The 25,219-nt window shown below is 42.2% G+C and overlaps 2 protein-coding genes across 2 annotated transcripts in view; both read right to left on the bottom strand.

The window, feature by feature from the left end:
- Positions 1-15,921, bottom strand: part of LOC129099391 (V-set and transmembrane domain-containing protein 2-like protein) — a 38,660-nt gene extending 22,739 nt beyond the window's left edge. Inside the window, exon 1 of the mRNA XM_054608621.1 lies at positions 15,804-15,921. Within this exon, the coding sequence (XP_054464596.1) occupies positions 15,804-15,921 (118 nt within the window). The remainder of the gene's footprint in view (positions 1-15,803) is intronic.
- Positions 15,922-22,947: 7,026 nt separating this feature from the next.
- Positions 22,948-25,219, bottom strand: part of ctnnbl1 (catenin, beta like 1) — a 47,840-nt gene continuing 45,568 nt past the window's right edge. The window contains 1 exon segment of the mRNA XM_054609139.1: positions 22,948-23,797. Within this exon segment, the coding sequence (XP_054465114.1) occupies positions 23,709-23,797 (89 nt within the window). The 3' untranslated portion in view covers positions 22,948-23,708.

Below are 25,219 nucleotides of genomic sequence, written 5' to 3'. Positions count from 1 at the left end.
CCATTTTGAGACCCTGAAGACTTTAACTTTCAAAAGTAGTAGAAAGAAGGCAAAATGGCCACTGCAGTAGAGCTTCAGGGAAAGCAAGCGAGGCCAAGAATCCTGGGAGAGGCAGCGAGGAAGTGCCTGAGTGTAAATGCACTGCTGGGTAAATCATCCCTCCAGTCAAAAGGTGATTTGATATGCAACATATACTCATCACTAATCCCTTGTCTGGAGTTATGGCTCCAGCACTGAGCGGTTTCATGGTTAAAGCATCCCCTCTAGAAGCAATTCCGATGGATACGCAGCGTGCTCTCATCACTGATACCATGTCATGTTTAGGGCTGTGTAGCTCCAATATTGAGCGGCATCGTATCCGGCCAAACCTCTCTAAGCAGCACAGCCGGCTGCAGACAGAAATCCACCCGGGGGACAGTTAAGCACAGCTCTGAGCGGCCTCATCCACAGCCTCTCTGTCCAATGTCCTCAGCATGTCTCAGCTATGAAATATCTTCTGCATTAAGGTGCTTTGCTGCTCAGCTCTCTCTCTCTGAGGCCAACCGTCGGCATCCTGCAGCTTTATTTTCTTCATTTCAACAAAGAAATTATGCTTTAAAAGATTCGCTTTTACCGTCTTGCTGCAGGGCCTTAGCTGAGAAGATCAACACCCCTCACAGGAGGAGGCTGTTAGCTTAGCTTAGCATTAAGAATGGAAGCAGTGCAAACAGCTAGCAAAGCTTTCTCAAAAGTTCACAAATGCGCTAAGCAGCTCCTCTAAAGCTCACAAAAGAGATAAAACACCATTCATCTAGATTTCTGTGGTTTGGTGAGAGTCAGGCTCACCGTTTCTCCTTTCTTCCAGTCTCTATGCTAAGCTAGGCTAACAATGTTGTGAATCCAGCTGCATACTTTAAAGCACAGACTTAAAGGGCAATGGATCTTCCCCTCTAACTTTTTGCAGGTGTGCAAATAAGTGTAATTCTAAAATAAGATTCTAGTGATCAAGCTAACGCTGTTGTATAACAGTGATAAGAGCTGGAATCATTAGTCTATTGACACAATTTAAGAACGACCACCTTAGACCCTGGGAAATAGCAATCAGCATTTTTCACATTTTATAACAATTAACTGATTAATTGAAAAAAAATGTTTAAATGGAATACTTAATGAATACATTCTGAAAGACACTCAATACAATTAAGTCTAACCGGCAGGAGTGTTTAATCTGCAGTGCAGCCAACCATTCCAAACCACACTGAGAAAACGTTTATGCTGTTCTACCAAGCTGAGTGCAAGGGTATTAGTGTGTGTGCTCCACACTGCCCACAGGTATCAAGCTGTCCAACTCAGCAGACCTTTGTAAATACCATGGAGGGCCTCAAAGACGGCCAAGAGCCTATTAGTTGGACATGTAAGACAAAATATGGGAATCACTGGCAGCCAGCTAAAGGAGGGAAAGAGCATGATTGGCTCCAAGCAAAGTGCGCCTGTCAGTGTGTGTGTGTGTGTGTGTGTGTGTGTGTGTGTGTGTGTGTGTGTGTGTGTGTGTGTGTGTGTGTGTGTGTGTGTGTGTGTGTGTGTGTGTCTGAACTCCAAACAATACTTTGAACGACTACACGAGTGTATGCCAGTTGGTTTGGCTAGAGTTTGGGTAATTGCGGAACCAACCAGGAGAGTCATTCACAGGCAACGGTCGCACACAAATATACACACAGCGCCCGTGTCCGTGTACATACACACCCACTGTGCAGCAAAGAGGCTCTCCACAGCGGTGTAATTAGGCCTGGTCACTGCAGAGACGTTGTAATGGATAACCCTGTCTGAAAGTGGCCCGGGGGCGGCACACATAATTGAGCATGCCGTGTCTATGTGCGTGTGCGCTTCACAAGGGAGAGTTACAAATATGGCAAACCTCGCTTTGTTTTGACTCTGGTTACTTGGATTGTGTGTGCAACAGCTCCTAATGAACGGTTGGTCTGAAGCCCTGCAGTGTTTGTGACATTTCACAATGAAAGAGTAAACTTTAACATATTTAGCTTTCACATAGATGCATTCAAGGAAGAAAAAAACAAAACTCTCTGTTTATGCAGTAGAAACACGTCCAACAAGCTTTTCAGAGCCACGTTTAAGGAAATGGTTACAAAAGAGGAAGTAAAGCCACGAGTATAGAGCACCAAGATACGGCATAGGTGCATAACATGTAAAAGAATAGGCGTCTTTTGTGTGCTTGTTTGTTGTCGTCTTCGTTGCTTGTGTGGAATGTGTGAATGTGTCATTCACACATTCACACATTCACACATAACTTTTGAACGAAAGAGCTTGTTCATTTCACAATTGCATGCAGTTAATACACCAGCCATTTTGTTTTAATGAAAACTCAACCCAACTGGATTTCTTCACCATTGTTTGAATCGAGAAAAAAAAAGAGGAGTACCAGGCAAACCAGCTTTGAAGTGAAATTTGTGAAAAGGGACTGATATTAATAATGAAACTCTAATGTGTTAAATTTGAGACGACCCAACTACCACCCTGAAGAAGTCAACCTAATGGAAACACTGGTGTCCACTATGTAAGTGTTTGTTACGTTTTAATTCTGAAAAACGAGCCAAAAATGGACGGGGTGTTGGAGAACAGCGGCAAGTTGAAAAGACTGCATTAGTGATGGATTTGTACAAGTACATTTATTCATTTTCTCATCAATTTCATTATCTAGCTGATAGCAAATTCTCCTGTCCTATTGTTCACAAGCATAGAATAACAAGACACTAATCCCTTGTCCCAAAAGTTTCATTGGGGCTGGGCTCATTGGTGGGCCTGACTTACAGTCATATCAGCCACATGAAAGGCAGTAAGGCTTAAAGAAGCAAACACGTTAAGGAAATCTTCAAAGTCAGTTTCCCCCGTACATTTGAAGTCATGAGATGCCGCCTGATAATTCTGTGATGGGTTGATTTCAAAGGACTGACACAGGGGCATAGCATTGCTGCTAATGAAATAGAAGGCGATACTTTCTTCAGAGCATGAGGTCTACGAGAGGTAGTTGGTAGGTTAGGAGAGGATGGGTGTTCAAACTAATGAAAGTGATACATGATGATGACCAATCATTTAGAAATAGATTTAAATAATTCAATCCACGGCTCTCAACATGGCGACCACTGAGCTGGCAGCTTGCATCTAGCAGTGCTAAAAGGCAAGAACAGTGCAAAACAATTGCAACAGCGCTGACGGTGTTAACCTGTGGGGAAAGCAGAGGGTGGGCAGGCTGTGTGAAGGGGACCGCCTAAAAACCGCCGTATGAGCTAGGAGCGGAGGGGCGGCTATAAGCTAGCCATTGTGATACGCTCACATGCACTGAAATGCACATACGGCTACACAGGCTACGTAAAAAACAGACAAGCTCGGACGGAGTGCCGCAGGAACGAGTCCTAAAACCAAAAATGAGTTACCATTTGTGCACTTCCTGTTTCCTCGTCTCCAAGTTAATGTTTTTTTGAATGGGTTTATGGTTTTAAGTCTGTGGTTATCACAAGCTGAAAATATTTTGAAGTTTAGCTAACTAGCTAATTAAGCTAATAAGCCCTATAAGTTAAAAGAATAAAACACTATCTCTGGCTGTCTTTTTAATGTTTCCTGCTGACTCGACTTTCCATACATCAATATGTTCCGTTATGGCAGTTGATTGTGATTAACAAACAGTATTGGTTTGTTCCTATCCAAACATAAGTGTAGTTTAGCTTTGCAAAATGAAGATGATATGGTAACTTATGATAAGCGTATGTTACTCTGTGCACAATAGGCTTGGAAGCAGTATGTGAATGATAAGTTCACTGCGATGGATTGACGAGGCAGCCTTGTACTTGCATTACTTCATGAACTGTGCATTAAAAAAGCACTAAGGCAGCTTTTTGCAGCGTGTGATGATTCATTTAAAATGCAACAAAAATCCACAAATAAGTAGGCCTTGACTAAAAACAGTTCTGTTAAATGCATTGCATGGTGAGTAGAAAAACAGAGTAATCAATGTCTAATCAACATGCTTTAACTTAACTTGCAGTTGCATACAAAGTCTAACACGAATCAGAGAGACTCTCCAGAGAACAATGATACTCCACTAAATTATGTGGAGGCTGAGGAGCTCTTTCCGGCTGCAGATGACTGATCCTGGACCACGGATACATCACGTTCCCCTCTCCGCCTGCCTTCCTCTTCCCCATCCTCCTCCTCCTCCTCCTACTCTTTCCTCCCTCAGTGAGACTGCCAACAGATGAACACTGCCAAGTGCCTCCCCAGGAGAAGTGTGAGTGCGTGTGTCTCTCTAAATCTGAGAGTCTGTGTGCCTCAGTTTGTGTGCGTGTGTGTGTGTGTGTGTGTGTGTGTGTGTGTGTGTGTGTGTGTGTGTGTGTGTGTGTGTGTGTCTTTCCACTTTGATGGCAACGTTGGCAGTAATGTGTCTAATGGAAAATAAGCAACACTCTCTCAGACAAGTCTTCACAGCCAAGCACTTCCTCCCAACATCATCATGCTGAGTGCAATAGAGGGAACACTCTCTCCCCCTCCATCTCTTCGAGCAAACACACACACACACACAAAGTCAAATCGCTGTGTACACCCATGCAAGGACACAAACAACACACACACACACACGGAATGCGAGAGAGTGACAGTTTGGATCATCCGTCTCAAAGCTGCCTTTATCACAAAGTTCACAGAGCCTTGCGCGCACACACACACACACACACACACACACACACACACACACACACACACACACACACACACACACACACACACACACACACACACACACACACACACACACACACACACACACACACACACACACACACACACACACACACAACACACACACACACACACACACACACACACACACACACACACACACCCAAGGGGTTGGATGATGAGTTCCGGAGATGAGTTTTAGTCACGGAGGGACACCTCAGAAAAAGTGTGGCTTCGGATCGCCATGCTCAAAGCTGCCCGCAATCATTTCTCCTCCAAAGTACGTCCCCACACACATACACACTCACACACAACTGGCGGGAACACACACAACTGTGGAGTGCTTTGCAAGAGAGTGAAGTACGAGCGCAGCACAGAAGGCACTTATAGAGAAAGACAGAAGGGGAGTCCTTGACTGCCGGCTGACCCCGCAGCCTGTTTGTGCCGATTCTGAAGAGAGCGTTGTGATGGAGATGGAAGAAAGAGGAGAGGATTCAGAGTTAATTTCGCCAGACGACGCAGCGGGCAGCGACAGGAGAGGGGAAGGAAGGAGGAGGCAAGAACGATTGAGGACACCGAAGGTCTGAGTCCACATTGACAAGCAATGAGTACCTGAACTGAAGCGTGTTTTTTTTTTGTCTGTTCTTTAAGGATTAGACTGAGGAATCGGCTGCTTCTATCAGATACAGCCAGTTGGTGCTACCCCTTTCTTCACTCGCCATCACTACGGCGCGACTGTAAGCTGGAGTGAAGTTTATGCTGCGGACATATTCTATTCACTCTTTTACATTTTGCTCTATTATTTCTCTGTGAGTTCATTATTCATTTACAGACCTATCACACTGCAGAACTGTTATGCTGTTGAATGGGATGTCTCATATGAGCTGCAAACCCTTTACCACTTTGATAAAAAAAAAAAATCCTTGTATTTCTGCATGGAAATATTTAAAAAAGTACTGCATTAGCGTGATGAAAATCTCAGAACCTGTGGGCTGTTGGTCTGACGACAATTCAGCCTTTGGGGGTCAACGACCAATATTTCAGGGGTTTGGGTTTGCCACTGATACCCGGGCCAAGACTAATTCATTAATTAATGTCCAATTAGCAGGAATGGAGTTTGAGTCGAGAGAAGACATCTATGTCTAATCTCTTTAAACAGATATCTGTGAATGCTGATAAATAAAAAATAAAAATAAAAATAAATCATCACATACAGACCATGGGTTAACCAGATTGCATTTCAACCTGGTTAACCCATTGCGCCTCTTTTGCTCTCCGCACAAACTACTTACCTGCATTCAACCAAAGCCCTCCAAAAAGTAATTTGTCAATAGTAGTTAGACTACAAGCGTAAATCAGAACGCTTCTGATACCAAAACCTTGTTCCGCTGCCTACAGATTCTGCATTCATATGCACATATCTGTTTATAGAGACTAGCATTATGACTGTAAATGCAAAAAAGCAGTTTCGATCGAAAGATTCCAGTATTAGCAAAAAAAAAAAAATAGACTGAATTGAATTTTTACGTTGTTTTTGCATCGATACATGGCAAGGTAATGCAAATCAACTATCTATAAATGCTTTCAGATCTCAATTCAGCAGAAGGGGTTTGCTTTTTATCTTAACGTCCCCAGGATCATGCATGAAAATAAAACTCTTGGGTACAAGATTGTGCATTAAACATGTATACTTTGGGGAGATGCTGGTGCCTGAGTGGTGCAATACGAGGTGTTTTTTATTTTCATTTAAAAAAAGAACTGAAAGAATGACAAGCAAAGTGTGTATTATTTAAACTAAGCTTTGGCGCAACGAGTGGGATGTCAAAAAGACACTTTGGCAGTGTCTAAACAAATGTCTCTTAAAATAAAAATGTTATCAGTATAATTATTATTCATAGCCACCAGGCGTATTATTCATTTCAGTGTCCTTATTAAGATGCTCGCCAAACAGTATATTTGGATGATATCACTTGGATCAGAGTCTATATGTCTGTGTTCTTTGGCAGCCCTCTCTTCTCACTCCTCCTCATCACAGCGCTCCCGTTGCCTCGGATCAGGGCTTTCTGAACTTCCTCTGTCTCGCCCTCTCCAACGCCTCGAGCACGGGCGCAGGGTTGTCTGTCGGCGTGTTTCGTGTCCGACTCCTAAAAATAGTTCCAGTTTGGCAGGATATGGAGACTGTACCTCGACAATCTATCCCCTGTGCTTTTTAATTACACCCACACCAGTTTTCCATGTGTAGTCCTGAAGTGATGTTTCAGTACCTGGTACATAATTCTGCCTCGCTTCCATGCTTGTTGCAGTGCTTTGCTCTTTTTAGTCTATAGTCAAGGAAGCGGAAAATAATCGCTCTCTGAGGTGCTGTGTTATCTCTTAGTTTAACATTCAACGAGCCGTGCGCTCTCTCAAGGCTGAAGTGAGATCAGTCCCAAATTTTATCATTTATTTTCTACCAAATATCCGTACGTTGTCGCTACTTGATTTGGTTGATCTCTCCAGCATGGCCGTTCTGTCCTCTATGTCACACACCCTTTTTCTTCACATTTGTTGTTCGTTGCTCCAACAAAGGCTATCCTTTCCCAAAAGTCCTTTATGTTAGTTTCCAGCAGCGTCCACGTGTTTCTTTCTTGGCTTGTCTACTTCAGCTATGATTGTAGCGTGCTGTTCTCCACCATCTTGTCTTTCATCTGGCATGGGCGCCATTGTTCCCCACGCAGAATTTGTGGTTTCTCTCCCTTTTTTTGGTTTCTCTTTTATCAATTGTTTTTTTCGGCCTGTGTCCTGTTGTATGAAGCTGGTTTAATCAGCTTCTGAGCAAGCTAGTTTTTCAAGGTCGTATCCATGTGCTACAGGATTCTGCGGACAAGGCCTTTGAAGATACTGCGTGCTGCAGTTAGCTAATCTTCAATATAAATGCATAATGGAGAAATTCAAATATCACAATATATTTTTTTAATATATCTTGATTATTTACACAATTGGATTTTTGATTAATAATATTGTTGATATAATGTGGATATAATGACTATGTTTGTAAAGAAAAATAATAGAACAGTCTGGTACAGAAAATGAGATGACTTTACTGTAACGCAGCCTTTAAAACCATTGAAAGACAACACATACGTGTTTGTGTTTGCTTCCTATTTTTCTTACAGATGGTTCTACGCAGGTGTTTTCACTTGGGCTTGATTAGACCGCACAGGCATGTAAAGACTGTGTTAATTGACATCCACCCCATACCTTCATCATCCTCATTGGTACGTTGAATTTGGCGGCCTAACGTTAGCATCAACCTGAACATGGGTCTAATAAGATTAAGTGAAAACACCTTTGTGGGTCTGCCGGGTCCTAGATTAATCAGCTTTCTTTATCAGTAGGATTTGGAAAGTGACATGATGGGAGTTTAATTAAACAGCCACACGACGATGATGATGACTTGAATCAGAGAACGCTGTATGTGGTTTAATCCTTTACCTTATCCCGAATATCTAAGTGAAATTTAATTCAGGCATACAAAATATTGCATTAATGTTCAATTTAACGCACCATTTAAATCCAGATTAAAAATATTTGCATTTCAAAAAACTTCTATACGATTCCCCATAGTCATGTGGCAATCCTTGAACTAAAACCACCATCATGCAGTAGATAGAATCTGAATCACTGCGGAGAGCAGCAAAGTCAACACCCATTAATGTGAAAATGTCACGGATTATTACTTTGAGCACACTTTGCTCATGAGAGGATATGCAGACAAAGCCCAGAGTCGCGCACAAGATTGATTTTTAAAATCCTGAGACAGCTGCGTGTAGGTGAGGTGCGTCGTGTGGAGATACGGTGCAGCTACAGTAATCATTCCTCTCCTGTCTGTAGTTAATCCGAGGCTGCCCTCCATCACTTGTCTTCTCAGTGAGGAGTATATACCGAGGTCAGGACCTAAATACATTGGCTCTACCTACCGCTGAGCGCCAACAAGCTTTGAGACTGTCAGTCTGTCACTCTCTCCTCGGCTACCTCGCCCGGTTTGCTCTGACACGTTCCTCCTTCTATTACTGTATGTCTCTCTCTGTTTACAGACAGCAGCAGACAGGAGGAGAGAGTGAGAAAGAGAAAAAGACCCTCAAGTATCTTAAGTCTGAAGTAAATTTAGGCTACATCACATACAAATCTATTGACTTTGCATAGAAAACTGTAATTAAGAAAATATAATACAGAGACAAATAAACAGAAAAGAAGATTGGTAGTTACTGAATGTAACCCCAAATGAATCGGATGATTCAGAGTTGTAGCACCTCGCCCGGAAAAGGGAAACCGGGGCACCCCTTCTGGAGCCAGGCCTGGGAGGGGAGCTCGCCGGCGAGCGTCTGGTGGCCGGGCCCAGCCCGAAAAATCGCCATGCCCTGGGCCCACCACCCGCAGGGATAGGCATACGGGTCGGGTGCAATGTGAGCCGGGCGGCAGGCAGGGCGGGCACCGCTGTTTTGGAGTTTCCCCGGAGAACGAGAGGGTCGCCTCCCTGCGACTGCGATTAGCGAGGGGACGTCTCTGACTGGCGTTTGTGCCTATGCACTGAACGGCAGTTCGGAGTACATGGCCTTCTTGGAGTCCTTGGGTGGCGTTCTGGAAAGGGCGCCAACTGGGGACTCCGTAGTTCTTCTGGGAGACTTCAACGCAATGTGGGTAACGATGGAGAAACCTGGAGGGGTGTGATTGGGAGGTGCCTGTCGTGGCGGCAATCTGAGAACCTGCTGGTGGACAACAACGGTGAGCCAAGAAGGAGGCCTCGCAGGCAGTCCTTGGCCAGAAGGGCTGCAGCTGCGTAGTTGCTGTGGGAGGAGTTTGGGGAGGCCATGGAGAAAGACTTTCGACTGGCCTCAAGGAAGTTCTGGGTGAGACGACTCCAGGGCTTGTCTCAGGCTGTGCTCAGAAGGGGGAGAACTGCAGACCCGGACTGGGGATATTGTCGACCTCCTGAACGCCATCAATCTGTGGAAGAGGCAGAGTCTGAAGACTCGTCCATGGAGAGGTAGTTAAAAAGCTCTTCAGGGCAGGCGCCAGGAGTGGATGAGATTGACCGGAGATGCTAAAGCTCTGGACATTGTTGGGCTGTCTGTCTTTCAGGTCGGCAATTTTCAAAAGAGAAGTGTGCTCCAATTATAGGGGTATCACACTGGCCTCCCCGGAAAGTCTACTCCAGGGTGCTGGAAAGGAGAAGCTGATTGTCGAACATCAGATTCAGGAGGAGCAATGTTGGAGAGGGCATGGGAGTTTGCTCATCCAGTCTACATGTGTTTTGTGGACTTGGAGAAGGCCTTCGACGTGTTCTGCCCCCGGACCCGGCCCCGGATAAGCAGAGGAAGATGGATGGATGGATGGATGAATGTAACTTCATTTCTATGAGTACGTTTGACTGGGGGATTTCTTTATTATTTCAAATGACTTTGTTCAAGTGAATTTGTTTGATTGGCCTGGGACTCTGTAATGTTTTATACTGAAAAAAGAATTGTTAAAACCGTTTTTATATAAAAAATTAAAAAAAAAATGTATTGTGGTTATTTTCTTAAAGTTACAATATTTACTATAATACATGTTTCTAAGATAACTGTAAGTAGAAGAATAGGGAGTGAGACTGGGTGCCTGGACCAAAATCAAAACAGCCACGCCCTCCATTATGCCTAACTTTAAGCCTTAATAAAATTTACACAGGTGAGTTATATAAAAATTCAACCACGTGCAGTTGTCATGAACGAGGATACAAGCTAAAGAAACCCAAATCCTTTTCTGTACCAGGCTGTAAACTAGTTTATTTCTGCTGTAAAATTCCTCACTTTAACATGGATGTCTATGGTGGACTGACTATCTTTTGGGGCTAGTCTCGAGTGGCTTTATTACACAGACCTGCTCAATCAGCACTTGGTTCAACCTTCATTTCAAGTGTTTGTATTGTACGACCAAAAAAAACAACTTTAGAATGGTACAAAACACAGAAATGCAGCAAATGCTTGCCAAATTAGTTAATTACTTTAAGGACAAAAATGCCCGTCAATTTATTACCTAATGGACAACCAACTTTCATTAATACATTATAAAACACTTGTGGTGGTAAACTGCCAGAAATGACTGTATATAATATCACAAGCTGTGATAAAATCACAGTTTAACTTCGTGCTACTCTGATCTGTGCCTATCTTATCTGATGTTGATAGTATATACTTGACACAGAAATTAAAAACTCATTATCAGCGCATCTGACTCTGGGTTTTTTGTCGTAACAGTTGTTCTCCTATACGATGTCTGGAGCCCCACTATCATGTCAACACTCCGCCGTCTGTACTGAAGTGTGAGCGAGATGGGAAGCGAGGAGCAGACGGAGACAGTTGGCGTCTAATTCTGCAGAAGATTCGAGTAAACCCCACAAGCTGCTGCTGAATGTTTGCCAGCGATACTGCATCGGCCACTGTTAAATCTTTAATGGGCCAACAGTGGTGTGATGTCATCGCCTCCTCACTGCTCCAGTTTGCTTTTGGTGGAAGTGGACCTATTTTTGCCCTGACTACACTGTAATGAATGGCTATGAATTTAAGATGGACTTACAATAGTATCTTACAGTATTTCATAAACACTGTAACATACAGTTAAATATTCATCCTTTACATGTAAATTAACAGTTAATGCTTTCTCTTAACCATAGCATACTAAAATAACAGTAAATTACTGTTTGCCAGCCATTAGTGCTGCCAATATTGTACATTTATCACTCAACACGCACATCATTAGAAAATGGCATTAAAGTCTAGGCTGTCAAGGAGGCTTAACCATCGGGCTGAAATTGCATCAACCTGGGTTTAACCTCATACATCCATCCAGTATATTCCTCTCAAATACTTAAGGAGCAGCCATGCCTGAGGCCTTTCAAGGTGGCTCCAGCAGCCATAAAGGGTTTTTGTTCTTCACTGAAAGATTCACCTGTTGAATTGGAGAGAATCCTTCAAATCCAATCTAATAATAGGTGTCACAATGGGGCCGCTTTCTCTGGTGGTGGAGGTCAAAACAGTGTGAAGATAATAATGGATATCTTTTTTTAGTCCAGTCAGTAGAGCCAAAAATAAAAAAAAATGTAAGTGGTTAAAAAAGATGGTAAGATGTTGTAGCATTTTATTCAAACGTGTGTGTGTAGCAATGCTCCTGTTGTCTCACTACGATCCCTTTTCCTTTTCCAAGTTTAAGCAGCGTACCGTACTCGTTTACCCTTCACTGATTAATTAAGGCGATTGATTGGCTGGAATAATCACCTCGCTGGATAACCATGCCCTAATTAGGAGTTAATAGAAAAGTATCAACAATTAAGCAGCGTCTGAGCAGATGTAGACCGGGAACGCCGTGAAAATGTCCAAGCTGTTTTCCTTTCATTTCTCTCTCTTCCATTTTTTTGGTTCATTTTCTCAGTGTTCTCTGCTCCAGCTGGTGGAGTGCCAGTGGAGGATAAGTTATGACCCCCACACACAGGCCACAGGGCTCACAAACCACCAACACAAGCCAAACACACAGGATATTCTAAGACAAGCAAATGGAAGGCTTTCGCTCAGGCGACCCCGCGCCCTCTTACTGTTTATATGATATTACTCACTGTGGCTGGCTCGCTGTGAATTCATCTCTGGATGCCAGTCTATAAAAATGTGTTCAAATTTATTCCACAAATAAAAAAAGGTGTTAAAGTGAGTTAAGTGTGTCCCTGAACATCTCACCACTCCAACCATGCAGATCATCATACCTGCGAACCAACAATCCTAATCAGTATTAATCTGGGTTCTGAATGTTTTACTAATTGCCACATTGTGGAGATCCTTCATATTTGAATAAGGTTATTGCAGCCCATGAATCTGCCCTCCTCTTTTATTTTCATTCTACCCTCGGGACAAAAAAACAAAAAACAAGTGTATCTGCACGCACTCATTTCCATAAAAATCCCACACACCCACTGTTAGGCGAGCGCATTATTCAGTCTGAAAAGATTCTTAAGCGTTGTGTTATGGATGCGCCATGCTGCCATGAGATATTACTGATGTTGCTCTGAATGGCAAGAAAGGGAGGAACGCTGAATATCTGAGAAGAGTCCTTAAAAGTGACATCGGTCATGCTCATTTGAACAAACCTGGCAACTCTGTGATGGATTTGATAGAGGAATGATGACATGATATCACGGATGATGAGAATAAAACCAGGACTGACACTACTAAATCAACGGAAACCACCTAAAGCATCCTGCTGGACTCGCTAGTTTCAAGTCTTCTTGAACACATCATGATGGTATAGTATGGTCCCATTAAGAGTAAAACAGACCATAAAGCAGGGTATGCTTTAGGGCGTGGCTACCTTGTGATTGACAGGCAAATACCACGGCGTTGTCCGGTCTGGGAGTTGTCCAAGTTTTTGTCTTAGAACTTTAACCCTTTGACAGTGCGTTTTCAGTTAATGGCAGTTAATTGTAAAACTTTGGTCGCCTAAAAATGTCTTATTCAGCGTTAGGTTGGACTTAGCTCCACCCTCTCTTGTCACTTCTTGTTGCAAAAAAAACCCAAAACAAGATAGGGCGCAAAAAAGCCAAACTCAAGGCTTCAAAACATTAGACAAAGCAATGGGTGACGTCACAGTGACTACGTCCCGTTCTATTTTTCCTACACACTCTATGGTTCCAAAGTGTGGGTCGTCATTTGCTTCACAAAGTGTGCCACATGCATAAGTGCTTTATTTATACGTCACTTGATAAAATACTTGCGCTCAGGATGCACCTGTGGTCCTCGCTCTCAGCTTCTCCTGAGGACTCCCCTCTCCTCGTCTCCTTGAGGTATATTAATGGATTGGAAGATTCTATATGAAGTCAATGTAATGAAAATTACCCCATGAAATATTGTTGGAAGCTCAGGGGAGAAAAGCAAGCAAGTGGCGCTGGAGTTTAAGGAATAATTCAACCTTTGGGGAAATACATTTGTTTTCTCTTTTTGCCAAGAGTTGGGTTAGAAGGTCAATGCCGCTCACGTTGGCCCATTAAAAATGAAGCTAGAGCCAGGAAATGTTTAAGATAAGATAAGATAAGATAAGATAATCCTTTATTAGTCCCGCAGCGGGGAAATTTGCAGACTTACAACAGCGTAGAGTAAAGTGCACACAAGAGACATAGTAGAAGAAGACAAGCTAAAAATAAAAAATAAAAAATGAAAAATAAAAATAAAATAAAACAAGTATTATAAATAAGCAATAAAAAAAACAGTAGAAAAAACAACAATAACTGAAATATTATATTTACAGACAGAGAAAAAAACAACAACTATTTTAACTATTTTTTACTTTTTTAACTATTATTGCACAGTGTAATGTGTAATGTATTGCACAGGTTTTTTTGTTTACGCTGGTAGCTGGCGATGTCCTGAGCCGATTCAAAAATGTTGGTATAAGGACCAAGCGGTCAAATTTCAATAAATCGGCATCGGCTAAAATAAAGCCGATCCTTTCTTTGCCGATACGTTCTGTGCGCCTCAGCCTGCTTGCACTTCTCTCTAGCTGATTGTGTCACGCCAATTTCAGAAGCTTATCAAATAGACGGACCTTCAGTACTTCATTAAGTATGCCAGATTAAGCAGGATACGCAGTTTTCATGTGTCAGATACATATTTAAACAGCTTTTAGGTAAATATAACTATCGGATCAAACTCTGAATCAAAGGATTCATCCATTATGAAAGAATTCTGATTGTGGCAAAAAATAAGCTTCATCGGAAACATTTCAACTGGGAAAACGCAAGATGCAACGCAACTTCTTTCTTGGCAATAAAGCAAATGCTTTTGTTTTCCTCAAAGATTTCTTCCTTTAAGTCTTTTTTCATCAAAAGCTTATACGTTTCCCAGCTTCGCTTTCTCTTGACAAAACACCTGCTCAATGCTGCTTTCAAACACAACTCATTCTTCTCAAGTTTCAACTAATAACTTTTTCATGGGCGCAGACGCGACCCAACCAAACGAGACAGTTGCATTTGTGCACATCTACTGTCTCAATTAAAGGGGATAGGGGATCTCACCCGTGTTGTGACACCGCTTTCAGATTTCATGCGATTCAGGTGTATTTTTGAGATGCAGACTTTTGGCATAGTGCAGCTTAGTGTGAGGGGATGCACACTGAGTCACGGGGTTTGGAGATGGCTCGGGTCCCAGGTTAAGCTGCTGGGAAGCGTCTGATCAGGGATCTACCGTAAGGAACGGATCCTCAATGACTCTTCCTGGTCGTCACGTCGGCTCCTTCTAACCCTTCTGACTTAATTTATCAACCCACGCAGACATCACACACATCTGCCAAGCCCCGCAGCCTGACACCCGTGTTGACGGCCAAGCCGAGCCAAAGTGACCAAAAACACACCGTGACACCCTGTGTGTGTGTGTTTGTGTGTATGTGTGTGTGTGACGTAACAAAGTGTAAGGCCATTTAGGGAAGATCCTGGCGAGAAGGATTAAGAGGTAAGTCTGAGGAAGGGGGGGCTGTTCAGTGTCGATTTCATGGGTGCACTAAAAAGAGAATATCCACTTCACATCTATCGGCTGACATCACCTCTGCTCTCCATCTGGATGAATCACACACTGATCAGTGGTGGGGGTGGGGGTGGGGGCTGCAGCAGATAGCAAAAAAAAAAAAAAAAATCCTGTCAGAATCACAGAATGTCACACCACCAACTACATCAAAGACCTGACACTAATTAGAGAGGACTACCACATCAATGAGTATCCTTTCCAATGAATGATCAGAGCATCAAACACTCACTAATAAGATGGACTGACTGACAGCTCAGTCTATTCATTGTACACTTTAAACTCTTTTCTTTTTTTTTTTAGCCCCACAAGCTTTTCACAATAAAATGTAAAAAAAAAAAAAAAAATTGCCATCACTTGGCATGTATGATCAGCATCATCAGCTCTTTGTCTAATCCCTTCCTCATCACCTGTGCCGTCCTCTCTCCACACAGCACCTTCTGAAGTGGGAGGGGTGGTGCTGGTGGTGGTGCTGGTGGTGGTGGAATCGGACGTCACACCTACCGTTCCCGGAGATGTGGTTCTCCACCTCGCCGTGTCCAGCTTGCCTCCCGGAGACTCCAAGTTGCATGTAGAGTCCAATGTAGTGTAAACTCCCCAGCAGCGCCCTGAACGCCCCCATGTCTGCCGCTGGTCTGCGCTCCGTCCCCCTCTCATGCACGTCCAAAAGAAGATTGTTTTAATTTTTTTTGTTATTTTATTTGTTTGTTGTTGTTTTTTTTTAATTTATTTTTTAAATCCAGCTGACTTGTTCTTGCGAGGAGGGAAGTGAGATGAAGAATAAAGGGACGGAGGAAGCCGCTGCAGCCTCTCTCTCTGTCTCTGTCTCTGTCTCTCTATCTCTCTCTCTCACAGACTGGAGCTCTGCCTCCGCTCAGTCGGCTCTACATGCGGCGGAGGGACTCTCTCCCAAATGGGAGGTACCGCGGCTTGCAAAGGGGGGATGTCGGTTATGGGAGGAGTGATACTGAAATTGAAAATGCGCTTTATAAAACGACGGTAGAAGCCCACTACTACTATTATTATTATTATTATTATTATTATTATTATTATTATTATTATTATTATTTATTTTAATTTTTTTTATTTGCATTATTATTATTATTATTATTATTATAGTTAATATTGCAATTTGGAGTTGCACAAACATTAGTTAACAAAGTGTTCAGTATTAGCTATCTGAATCATTAATTGATAGATTATGACATTTTTTTAAGTAAAAATAAATTAATAAAATACAAAAAATAAATTAATAAAATATAAAAATAACTTAATAAAATATAGAAAATGAATTAATAAAAATAAAAATAATTAATAAAAAAACTTATTTTACTCCTGGTAGTGCTCTGAATTGAAAAACTTATTTTACTCCTGGTAGTGCTCTGAGGGATTGAATAGACGTGTTCCTTACTGTGTTAATCTTAAAGCATTGGACTTTCTTTACGCTGTGACCTGAGCGTGTTGATGAAGCATCAGGTTGTTTTCTCCGGAGCTTGCTCTCCTCCCGGCAAAGTAGTCTCCTAAAACGGTGGAAAGTGAGACGGTGGCCAAAAATGATGAACTCGAGGCGTCAAAAAATTCAATCCTCAAACCAACGGATGACGTCATGGTGACTGCATCCCCTTAGTTCAGTCTATGGGATTGATAGAAGCAGATGTGATTATATTTGCTGAACGTATTTATATTTTATTTTGCTAAAATGTTATATTTATACAGCTACCAACCATATTTAGCATTACACAAATTTGCGAGAGCCTTTGAGAACGTTGTCAGATCTCACAAGAGTGTTTTCCTGAGACAAAGAAAGGTCTCTTTTCTCCTGACTTAAATGACATTTTAGTGTCAAAATGTTTGGAAGATATTTATCTTGTGCCTAATGGGTCCAGCATTTTTACTTTGGTGACTATAGAACAAAAGAAATTGGTAATAATCTGTGTTCACATTAGTTCCGTCTTTTATTCCCATGCAGCACAGCTAAACCCTGCTGTATCTTATCGACTGCAAGTAAAGACTGGTTTCTAAAGACACAAAAGAAGAGGACTACTCTGCACTCCAGCAAGTTGAAAGTCTGGTTTAAATATGGGCTATAAGCAAGTATCCTGAATTCTTAGATTTCCCTCCTAAGCAGAGTGCACACAGAGGTATTCAGAGAACTGGAGTGGCTCTGCTGTGTCGCTGTCCATGGCGCTGAAAAGCAGCCTCAGTGTTGGTCACATATTGAACACATTACATTACATTACAGTCATTTAGCAGACGCTTTTATCCAAAGCGACTTACAGTCAGTAGTATATTACATATCATTCACCCATTCACACACTGATGACAGGCTACCATGCAAGGTGCCACCATCAGACTCTAACTAACATTCATGCAACATCCAGTCCACACCGATGGCAAGCCTTCAGGAGCAACTTGGGGTTAAGTGTCTTGCCCAAGGACACATCGACTGCCGAAGCCGGGTATCGAACCACCGACCCTCTGATTGGAGAACTACCTTGCTCTCCACTACGCCACAGCTGCCCCACTAGAGAACACTAGAGGATAAAATTCCCAGTGACAAGCCACACTATGATATGGGCCATTGGACTTTATGGAATAGTATGTTAGTGCCAGTATAAACTTCATTGATCTTAAGCACTTTTTCAGGGCAATGTAGCCAGGCGAGATTCTGTCCACCTAGTTAGGCACGATTATACACTGTGGGAACCATTTATTTCAAACACACAACCAAGAGAAGGCCTTCTTATAACTTTTGCTTACGAGATATATGCATTTATTGTTTCAAATGTGTCAAAATTGTGGCCTTGGGACTATGAATAGTCATAAATAACTTCCATGAATCTACAAATAGGACATTAAATCTGAGATTGGTCTGTTTTGTTTAAATAGATGGGGTGAATACAATATGTTGGTTGTAGTTTTATTGAAATCTTAACATGCCTTCGGGGTTGATTCAGATTCAGATTATTAGTACATTTGTTACAGAGCAAAAGAAAGACGTGTTCTAAAATATCTATTTGTTTTCGTGTGACATCACTTACATCAACATTACAATCAAGCTCAGAAATCTGATACAAGTTCCTATTTGATCATTTAAATTGTGTCTTTAACTGCAAGCTATCCAAATACAACAGCAAACCATTTTCAATTGTAGTTTTTCTTGAGGGCTTTTATTTCCATTAACACCACTCTTGTTAGTATTTCTTCCTTTTTGGAATTATAGTTAAATGTGGACCATTGAACAGACATTAGCAAGTTGATAACACAGCTACGAGTTCTTATCGTTAGTCTAGAGTTCTTTGTTCTGTCGGATACATATGGCACTTATCTTTTATCATTTTTTGGACAACCTGCCCGATCCCCTGAAATCTTTTGATGGATGCACATTTCACCTCACCCAATCTCTGCTTTCAAGATCAAACCCAGTTCGTAACGGAACATTTTGTGGATTTCCAACAGACACAGACCTCGCTGTAACCCATATCTGAATGTCAACACACTGATTGGATTACCTGACTCCAATTAACCTCTTTAATAAAAGCCATTAACCCAGATGTTCAGGTGATTTTCTTTCCAGGCCAAGACGTCTATAAAGAAAATGGAACGCTGTCACTACATAACAGTGAAACGTGCACAGAGAAACAACACAAAATGTGGAAAAAGGGGACAGTATGCTTTATATTTGGTTTGTGTTGTGATGCCTTCACTACCTCTGGGGTGTCATTAGGCCCCATTTATTGGAGTGTTCTTTTGTTATATTTTGCTTTGCACCAATAAAACCATCAGGGGAAATGAATGTGTTTTTGCAGTGAACTTGTATAACGGTACGGCTGCAAGGCAGGGTTCTTAATCTTAATCAGCTTCAGATCGAAACACTGCTACTATCTACAACCTGAGCATGTTTGGTGTCGAATATGTCAGCTCAAAGTCCACTGGTTGAACACCTGGTAGTGGACACGGACAGGTGTCATCTTTCCCTCTCTTATCATGCTACTTTTTTTGCTGTTCTGTTGTGGAATACCTCAGTGACCTCCTGAGTTTTTACCATAAAGTCATACCAGCACAATTTGTGACCCAAATCATTTCATTTCAATCAGCAATTTACTTTAACCAATTGTCGACTGATTTAAGTGTTGACCACATTGTTGGGAACACAGAGTTTTGGAGGATAAAAGAAGGAAGCACCGCAGTGACTTTTAAATCACAATATCCCCTGTTTTTTTCACCTTCTATCATTCCCTGCGCTGACTCTCAATGACAGAATACCTTCTCCTCTCGGCCCCTGCTAACAGAGAGGAGCACCAAAAGCACAGCGGCTCACAGTGTTTGCACTCAGTCATTCGGAAAATACAATTATTCTCCTTCCCCTCGGCTGTGAAATTGCTGTACAACCGCTGTTAAACACGCCGCAGTCATAATCACTGATAAGAGATGCATGGGGCCGGGGCTGCTCCGCCAATACAATATGCAAACGATGCCCCGCCGTTCTACCCATCTTGTTACTGAGCGATATTAGAGTTCCTAAAGACACTTAGGAAAGGCAATAGACGTGGCAGCTGTCAGTGAACGGGCCCCATGTTCCCCCTGACACTGCAGCTTCCTACAAGGATCATGGTCAGGGACCCATAGGGGGCGTGGTACAATTCAATTCAATTCAGTTTATTTTGTATAGCCCAGAATCACAAATTACAAATTTGCCTCAGAGGGCTTTACAATCTGTGCACATGCGACATCCTCTGTCCTTCCCTCACATCGGCACAGGAAAAACTCCCCTAAAAACCCCTTTAACAGGGAGAAAAAAGGAAGAAACCTATGGGAGAACGACAGAGGAGGGATCCTTCTCCCAGGATGGACAGAATGCAATAGATGTCATGTGTACAGAATGAGCAGCATAACACTAACTGAGTAATTAATAATGCAGAAATATACCATTGACAAGACGCTAATAGATATAGATGCTGCGTCCTTTTTCATATGGGAGGCAGTTAAGAGCTGTCTGCTCACAAAAGGTCTGAGCTTTTAGGTATGGTCTTTTGTACGACATCAACTCAAACGCTTTCTCAATATGAGCAACGAAAGAATGAACTGAAGTCCTTTTAAAACCACAATCATGGTTAAGTAGTTCCTTCTGATGGTCACGGCATTTCGACACGTATTCACATGTGGCGCTCACAACATTCCAACTCAGAGAGAAGGAAGGGGAAGTCTCCATCAGCTCTAAATCCCTATTTCATCACTCATTTAGTGTTATAGAAATTTTGCCAATTTGATTCAGTTGTTCAACTCCTGCACTCTGACACTACTTGTCAAAATGTTCACATGACAGTAAGTAAAGTGCAACGAAAGGCAGAATAAAAGCGACCAAAGCTAACAAATGTGGGCAGCTCAACGAAGCTGGTTAAAGAAACCGGCAAGATTACAGCTGATAAACAAATTTTATTGGACTACTAGTTCAGTGACCCCTCAGAACGTGGCTGATTGCTTGGCCTCAGGTGATGCTGCTTGCTGCTTGTATGTGTGTCATAAATGCATATAGATGGATACAGCATTGGAGGCTACGGCCCGTTAATTCCTATGAAAGGTGCTCAGTGGCCAACGAAGATCCACGGTCCCATAGAGCAATCACACCAGCCTCTCCTTTGACCCCGCCTCCCAGCCCCCGATCAAGTCTCATTCACATGAACGGAGGAAGGAAAATATCTCTGAATTTGGCTATTAATGTTCTTCACAGGTTTTCCCTAATGATTCAAATAAGGGTTATCTGTTTTCGTACTGGGAGTTGATTTAAAATCTGCTGAGTAAAGACGTCTCTTTCCCAATACAAGTCTTTGGGAAAACAGTATGATTGGGCTCCATGGCATCACATGATTGACCCAGAAGTTGTAATTTGTTTGGCCCCCAGTCCCCAGGAAGAAGGCCTGGCTTTGAGGATAATTTTAAATAGTTGGTAAATAAAAGTGGCCAAACACATGATGACATTGGGCCAAAAAATAAGTTTTCCAATAGACTTAGAAACTCTATCCGTCCTAAGTTTACTCAGTTTGACTGTTTATTCTTGACTTTGGAAACAGCAGGTGGTAAAACAATCTCCCGTTAAAGTCCTGGTACTCACTTGTTGTGGATATCTTGACAGCATCAAACGTTCTTCATCAGACGCAGTTTGCTCAGTTGTTATGAAACTCAGGATTTTTCATCCATGTTGACTTACACATTGATCTTAACCTTTAAACTAAATTAACTAAAATCAACTAACTATAACTACACCACTACAATAAATTTGCTGAATTCTTAAAGAAAAATCTAACTAATACACTAATATTAATAGCAGCAGTGAATTTAATAGAATGACAATAGCAATATCGGATAATGGAAAAGGAAATATTACTACTAGTACTACTAACAAAAATAGCAGTAGTAAATATAATATTCATAATAGAAGTAAGGGGCTGCACGGTGGTGTAGTGGTTAGCACTGTCGCCTCACAGCAAGAGGGGCCCGGGTTCAATTCCCGGGCTAGACAACCTTCTGTGTGGAGTTTGCATGTTCTCCCCGTGTCAGCGTGGGTTCTCTCCGGGTTCTCCGGCTTCCTCCCACAGTCCAAAGACATGCAGCTTAGGTTAATTGATGACTCTGAAATTGCCCGTAGGTGTGAATGTGAGCGTGATTGGTTGTCTGTCTATATATGTCAGCCCTGTGATAGGCTGGCGACCTGTCCAGGGTGTACCCTGCCTTCGCCCATTGACAGCTGGGATCGGCTCCAGCACCCCCGCGACCCTTAACTGGATAAGCGGTTATGGAAGATGGATAATAGAAGTAATAGAAAAAGACTGATAATAACCAAAAAACCAATCAGCCTACAGGCAATTACAGAAAGTACAGAAAGCAAACTTAAAAAATAAGCCTTGAGCTTCACCAAGACAATATGTTGGAATTTATTGCAATATAAATTGTAGATCTCATTGTCTAATACCAACTATCTGATGGAGTTCTGCAGCAGTGGCTGATAACTTACGATAACATGGGATGAGTTATCTTGATGTTCAAGCTGGCTGCACTCCGATGAAAACAATCTAAAATCCATTTGGATAAATGATTTTCTCTCCCACATTGTTCAATTTCTTTGACACTACTCTATGCTAAGATTCATATCAGACTAAAAATAGTGGGTCAGTATGTTTAAGTGGGTCATGTCTCTCACACATTCAAACGCAGAAGTAATTGGGAATGTTTATTTGCTCCTCAGCATAAAGGCAGCAGAGATACAGTGTATTTGTGCACAGCCGTGCAGAATGATACAGTAGGTTTGTTTGTGTACACAGCTCTACCATAATACACCTCCGCACAGATGTGTGTGAACAGCGTCACAAAGAGACAACAGCAGTGGGCTGAGAGCTCCGGGATGCTGCTGGGATCCAGCAGTGGGCGGCTTCAGACAAATGAAGAAGAAGCAGGTCTTGTCTTTCTGCAAAGAATTCTCTGCAAAGGAAGCTGCGGACATACATTTGTTTTCTCCATCTGTGCTTCTGTGAAACGGTAACCAAGCGAAGGAGTAATGAGATGCGGGCGCACAGACGGTTATCAACGAGCTGTGCCAACCCAGCTCGCTAAACCGTGACATTAATCAAACAAACCAAACATGCAATCAGGATTTTATCAGCAAATGTTTTATTAGAAAATATCTTACACGTGAATCCAAAACAAACACACGAGGTTAGGCAGTAGAGCCGAAGGGATTGATGTTGAGTTTGCAAACTGGTCCATAATTATTACGCAAGGGTTCAACATCACAGGAGAGAAAATAAACAGCACCGTAGCTCCGAGTCCATCTCGTGTTTGTTGAGAGATTCAGACGAGCTTCTGCTCTGCAAACTCAACTCCAACTGTTCCTACAGCGAGCAGTGTTACATGCACAGCAACCATCTCATTCGAACCATTTATTTGGAACCTAAAGATTAATTAGATTGAATTCATTAAAAAAAAAAGACTAATTATAATCTAACAATTTTAGATTCCTTTTTCCCCCTACATTGGATGCCAGAGATGCTGGCAAAGTAAACCAGGTTATTTAAAAACATGAACCATTTCTTTGAACCATGACAATGAGTCTGGTGTCTTTTAGCAGACAGTATTGCTTGCAGTATTGCTGTGCATGTACACACACTCAGTGGCTTTAGTTAGTTTAGAAAGTTACAGAAGAACACTTTAGTTCTTAGACGGGCTCACGGTCACCATCAGTCCAAATCATACTAGTGCATTTTTAACATTCTCAAGTGTGAGAATATATTGTGTTTGTGTGTGTGTGTGTGTGTGTGTGTGTGTGTGTGTGTGTGTGTGTGTGTGTGTGTGTGTGTGTGTGTGTGTGTGTGTGTGTGTGTGTGTGTGTGTGTGTGTGTGTGAGAGAAAGTGAGATTAGAAATTTTCCACGAGGTCCATGATCCTCTTCCGCTCAGCCTCCTTGAACTCGTCGCTCTTCCCATCTCCGATGCTCTCAGCGTACTCTGCAAAAGAAAGAAAAAAATAGAAAAGTTAGAGGTTTAGTTAACGGCGTGGCCGTTTGACTTCTGAGGTCACTGGGGACAATCGTTAGAGCCCGGAGCTCACAAGAAAGCAGAAATGTGAAATTTGAAAATAACACATTGTTTAGGATTGTTTTCTGGATACGAGTTTTAGTGACTCGCGTCCAGAAAACAGTAGTAAAACATTGTGAGCGCCTTTGTGTTGTAGCACTATTTCTGAAAGCAAAGAAAGATTATGTAGAAATAAAGCAGCAGCTGAACAATGCAGCCAAATATTTTTGGTGAACAATGACAAAAGATGGCAGCAAGTCATAACATTAGAGACACTGGAACCGGCAAATAATTGCCTTTTTTGGGTGAAAATTGACACAACGATGAATGTCTAAATAATGCATTCATATTCGCTCATACCCCTGGTGTAAAAGAACAAATGTAAAGTTAGATGACAAAATATAATGGTCACATTGCCCTTTTTTCCCGGTTCCCTTGTTCCTTAAATCGAACACATAGGCAATGATCTCTCTTTCCCCCCATTTAATATACTAAATACTCCGACAGAAGAAGTCAAGAGATGTTGTAACTTCAGCGAACAGTGAACCCTTTTCAGTAAATCTCATTGTACTCACTTAGGGATGACAGAGAAATGAAGCTATTCTTTGCATAAATGATCTATTGCAGTCTCGACAGTCTCCATATTACAAGATATTTCCTTGCTTATATATCATAAGATGTCCAGGAACAGCAACTGGACTGAAACCACCCCCCCCTGTCTTCTCTGAGCAGTAACCAGTCCAGGTGTACTGTGCAGTACTGGTACTTCATTGTGTGTTTCTCAGCGATTTCTTCATTTTCGTGCGTCTGCCTCCCACGCAGAGGCCTCAGAGGCCGGCCGACGCTTGATTTGTGAGTCTAATGTGCAGAGAGGAAGCTGCCGCGGTCCCCGGTGGAGTCCGGGCATTCGCCACCTCTCTCTGCCAGCCAGCCTCCTAAGGCAGGGATTACACATTAAACCCGGGGATGTCGAGACGCAGAGATGAAAAAGACTAGTTTTTTGTCTGGGAGACACTGCAGAGGGAAGAGAGTGAAGGGGGCTTTCCCTGACAACAGCCCGCGGGGTTTAGGAGGACGAACCACTGCTGACAAAGACTCTGAGGAGATTTTGTTTTTTCTTTGTGTGTTATTAGATTGTATATAAAGGATAGTGACACACATAATGGAACAGAGGTCTTGTGGGAGAACGCTTCTTGTCTTTATGAGTGCTGTAAGCTCACAAACATACACTAATATAGATCATTCTGGTTTATTTCAACGAAATGTGAGTACTGTTTATGTGAAAGTGTTTTTAAATAGTAGGGCTATGAGATAACGTATATGTTTGGGAAGTTTAGACCATACAACGGGTCT

Source organism: Anoplopoma fimbria, chromosome 12 (genome assembly GCF_027596085.1).
Source record: "Anoplopoma fimbria isolate UVic2021 breed Golden Eagle Sablefish chromosome 12, Afim_UVic_2022, whole genome shotgun sequence".
NCBI classification, from domain to species: domain Eukaryota; kingdom Metazoa; phylum Chordata; class Actinopteri; order Perciformes; family Anoplopomatidae; genus Anoplopoma; species Anoplopoma fimbria.
Note: the sequence above shows the minus strand (reverse complement) of the source record. Positions and strands in the feature narration are given on the sequence as shown.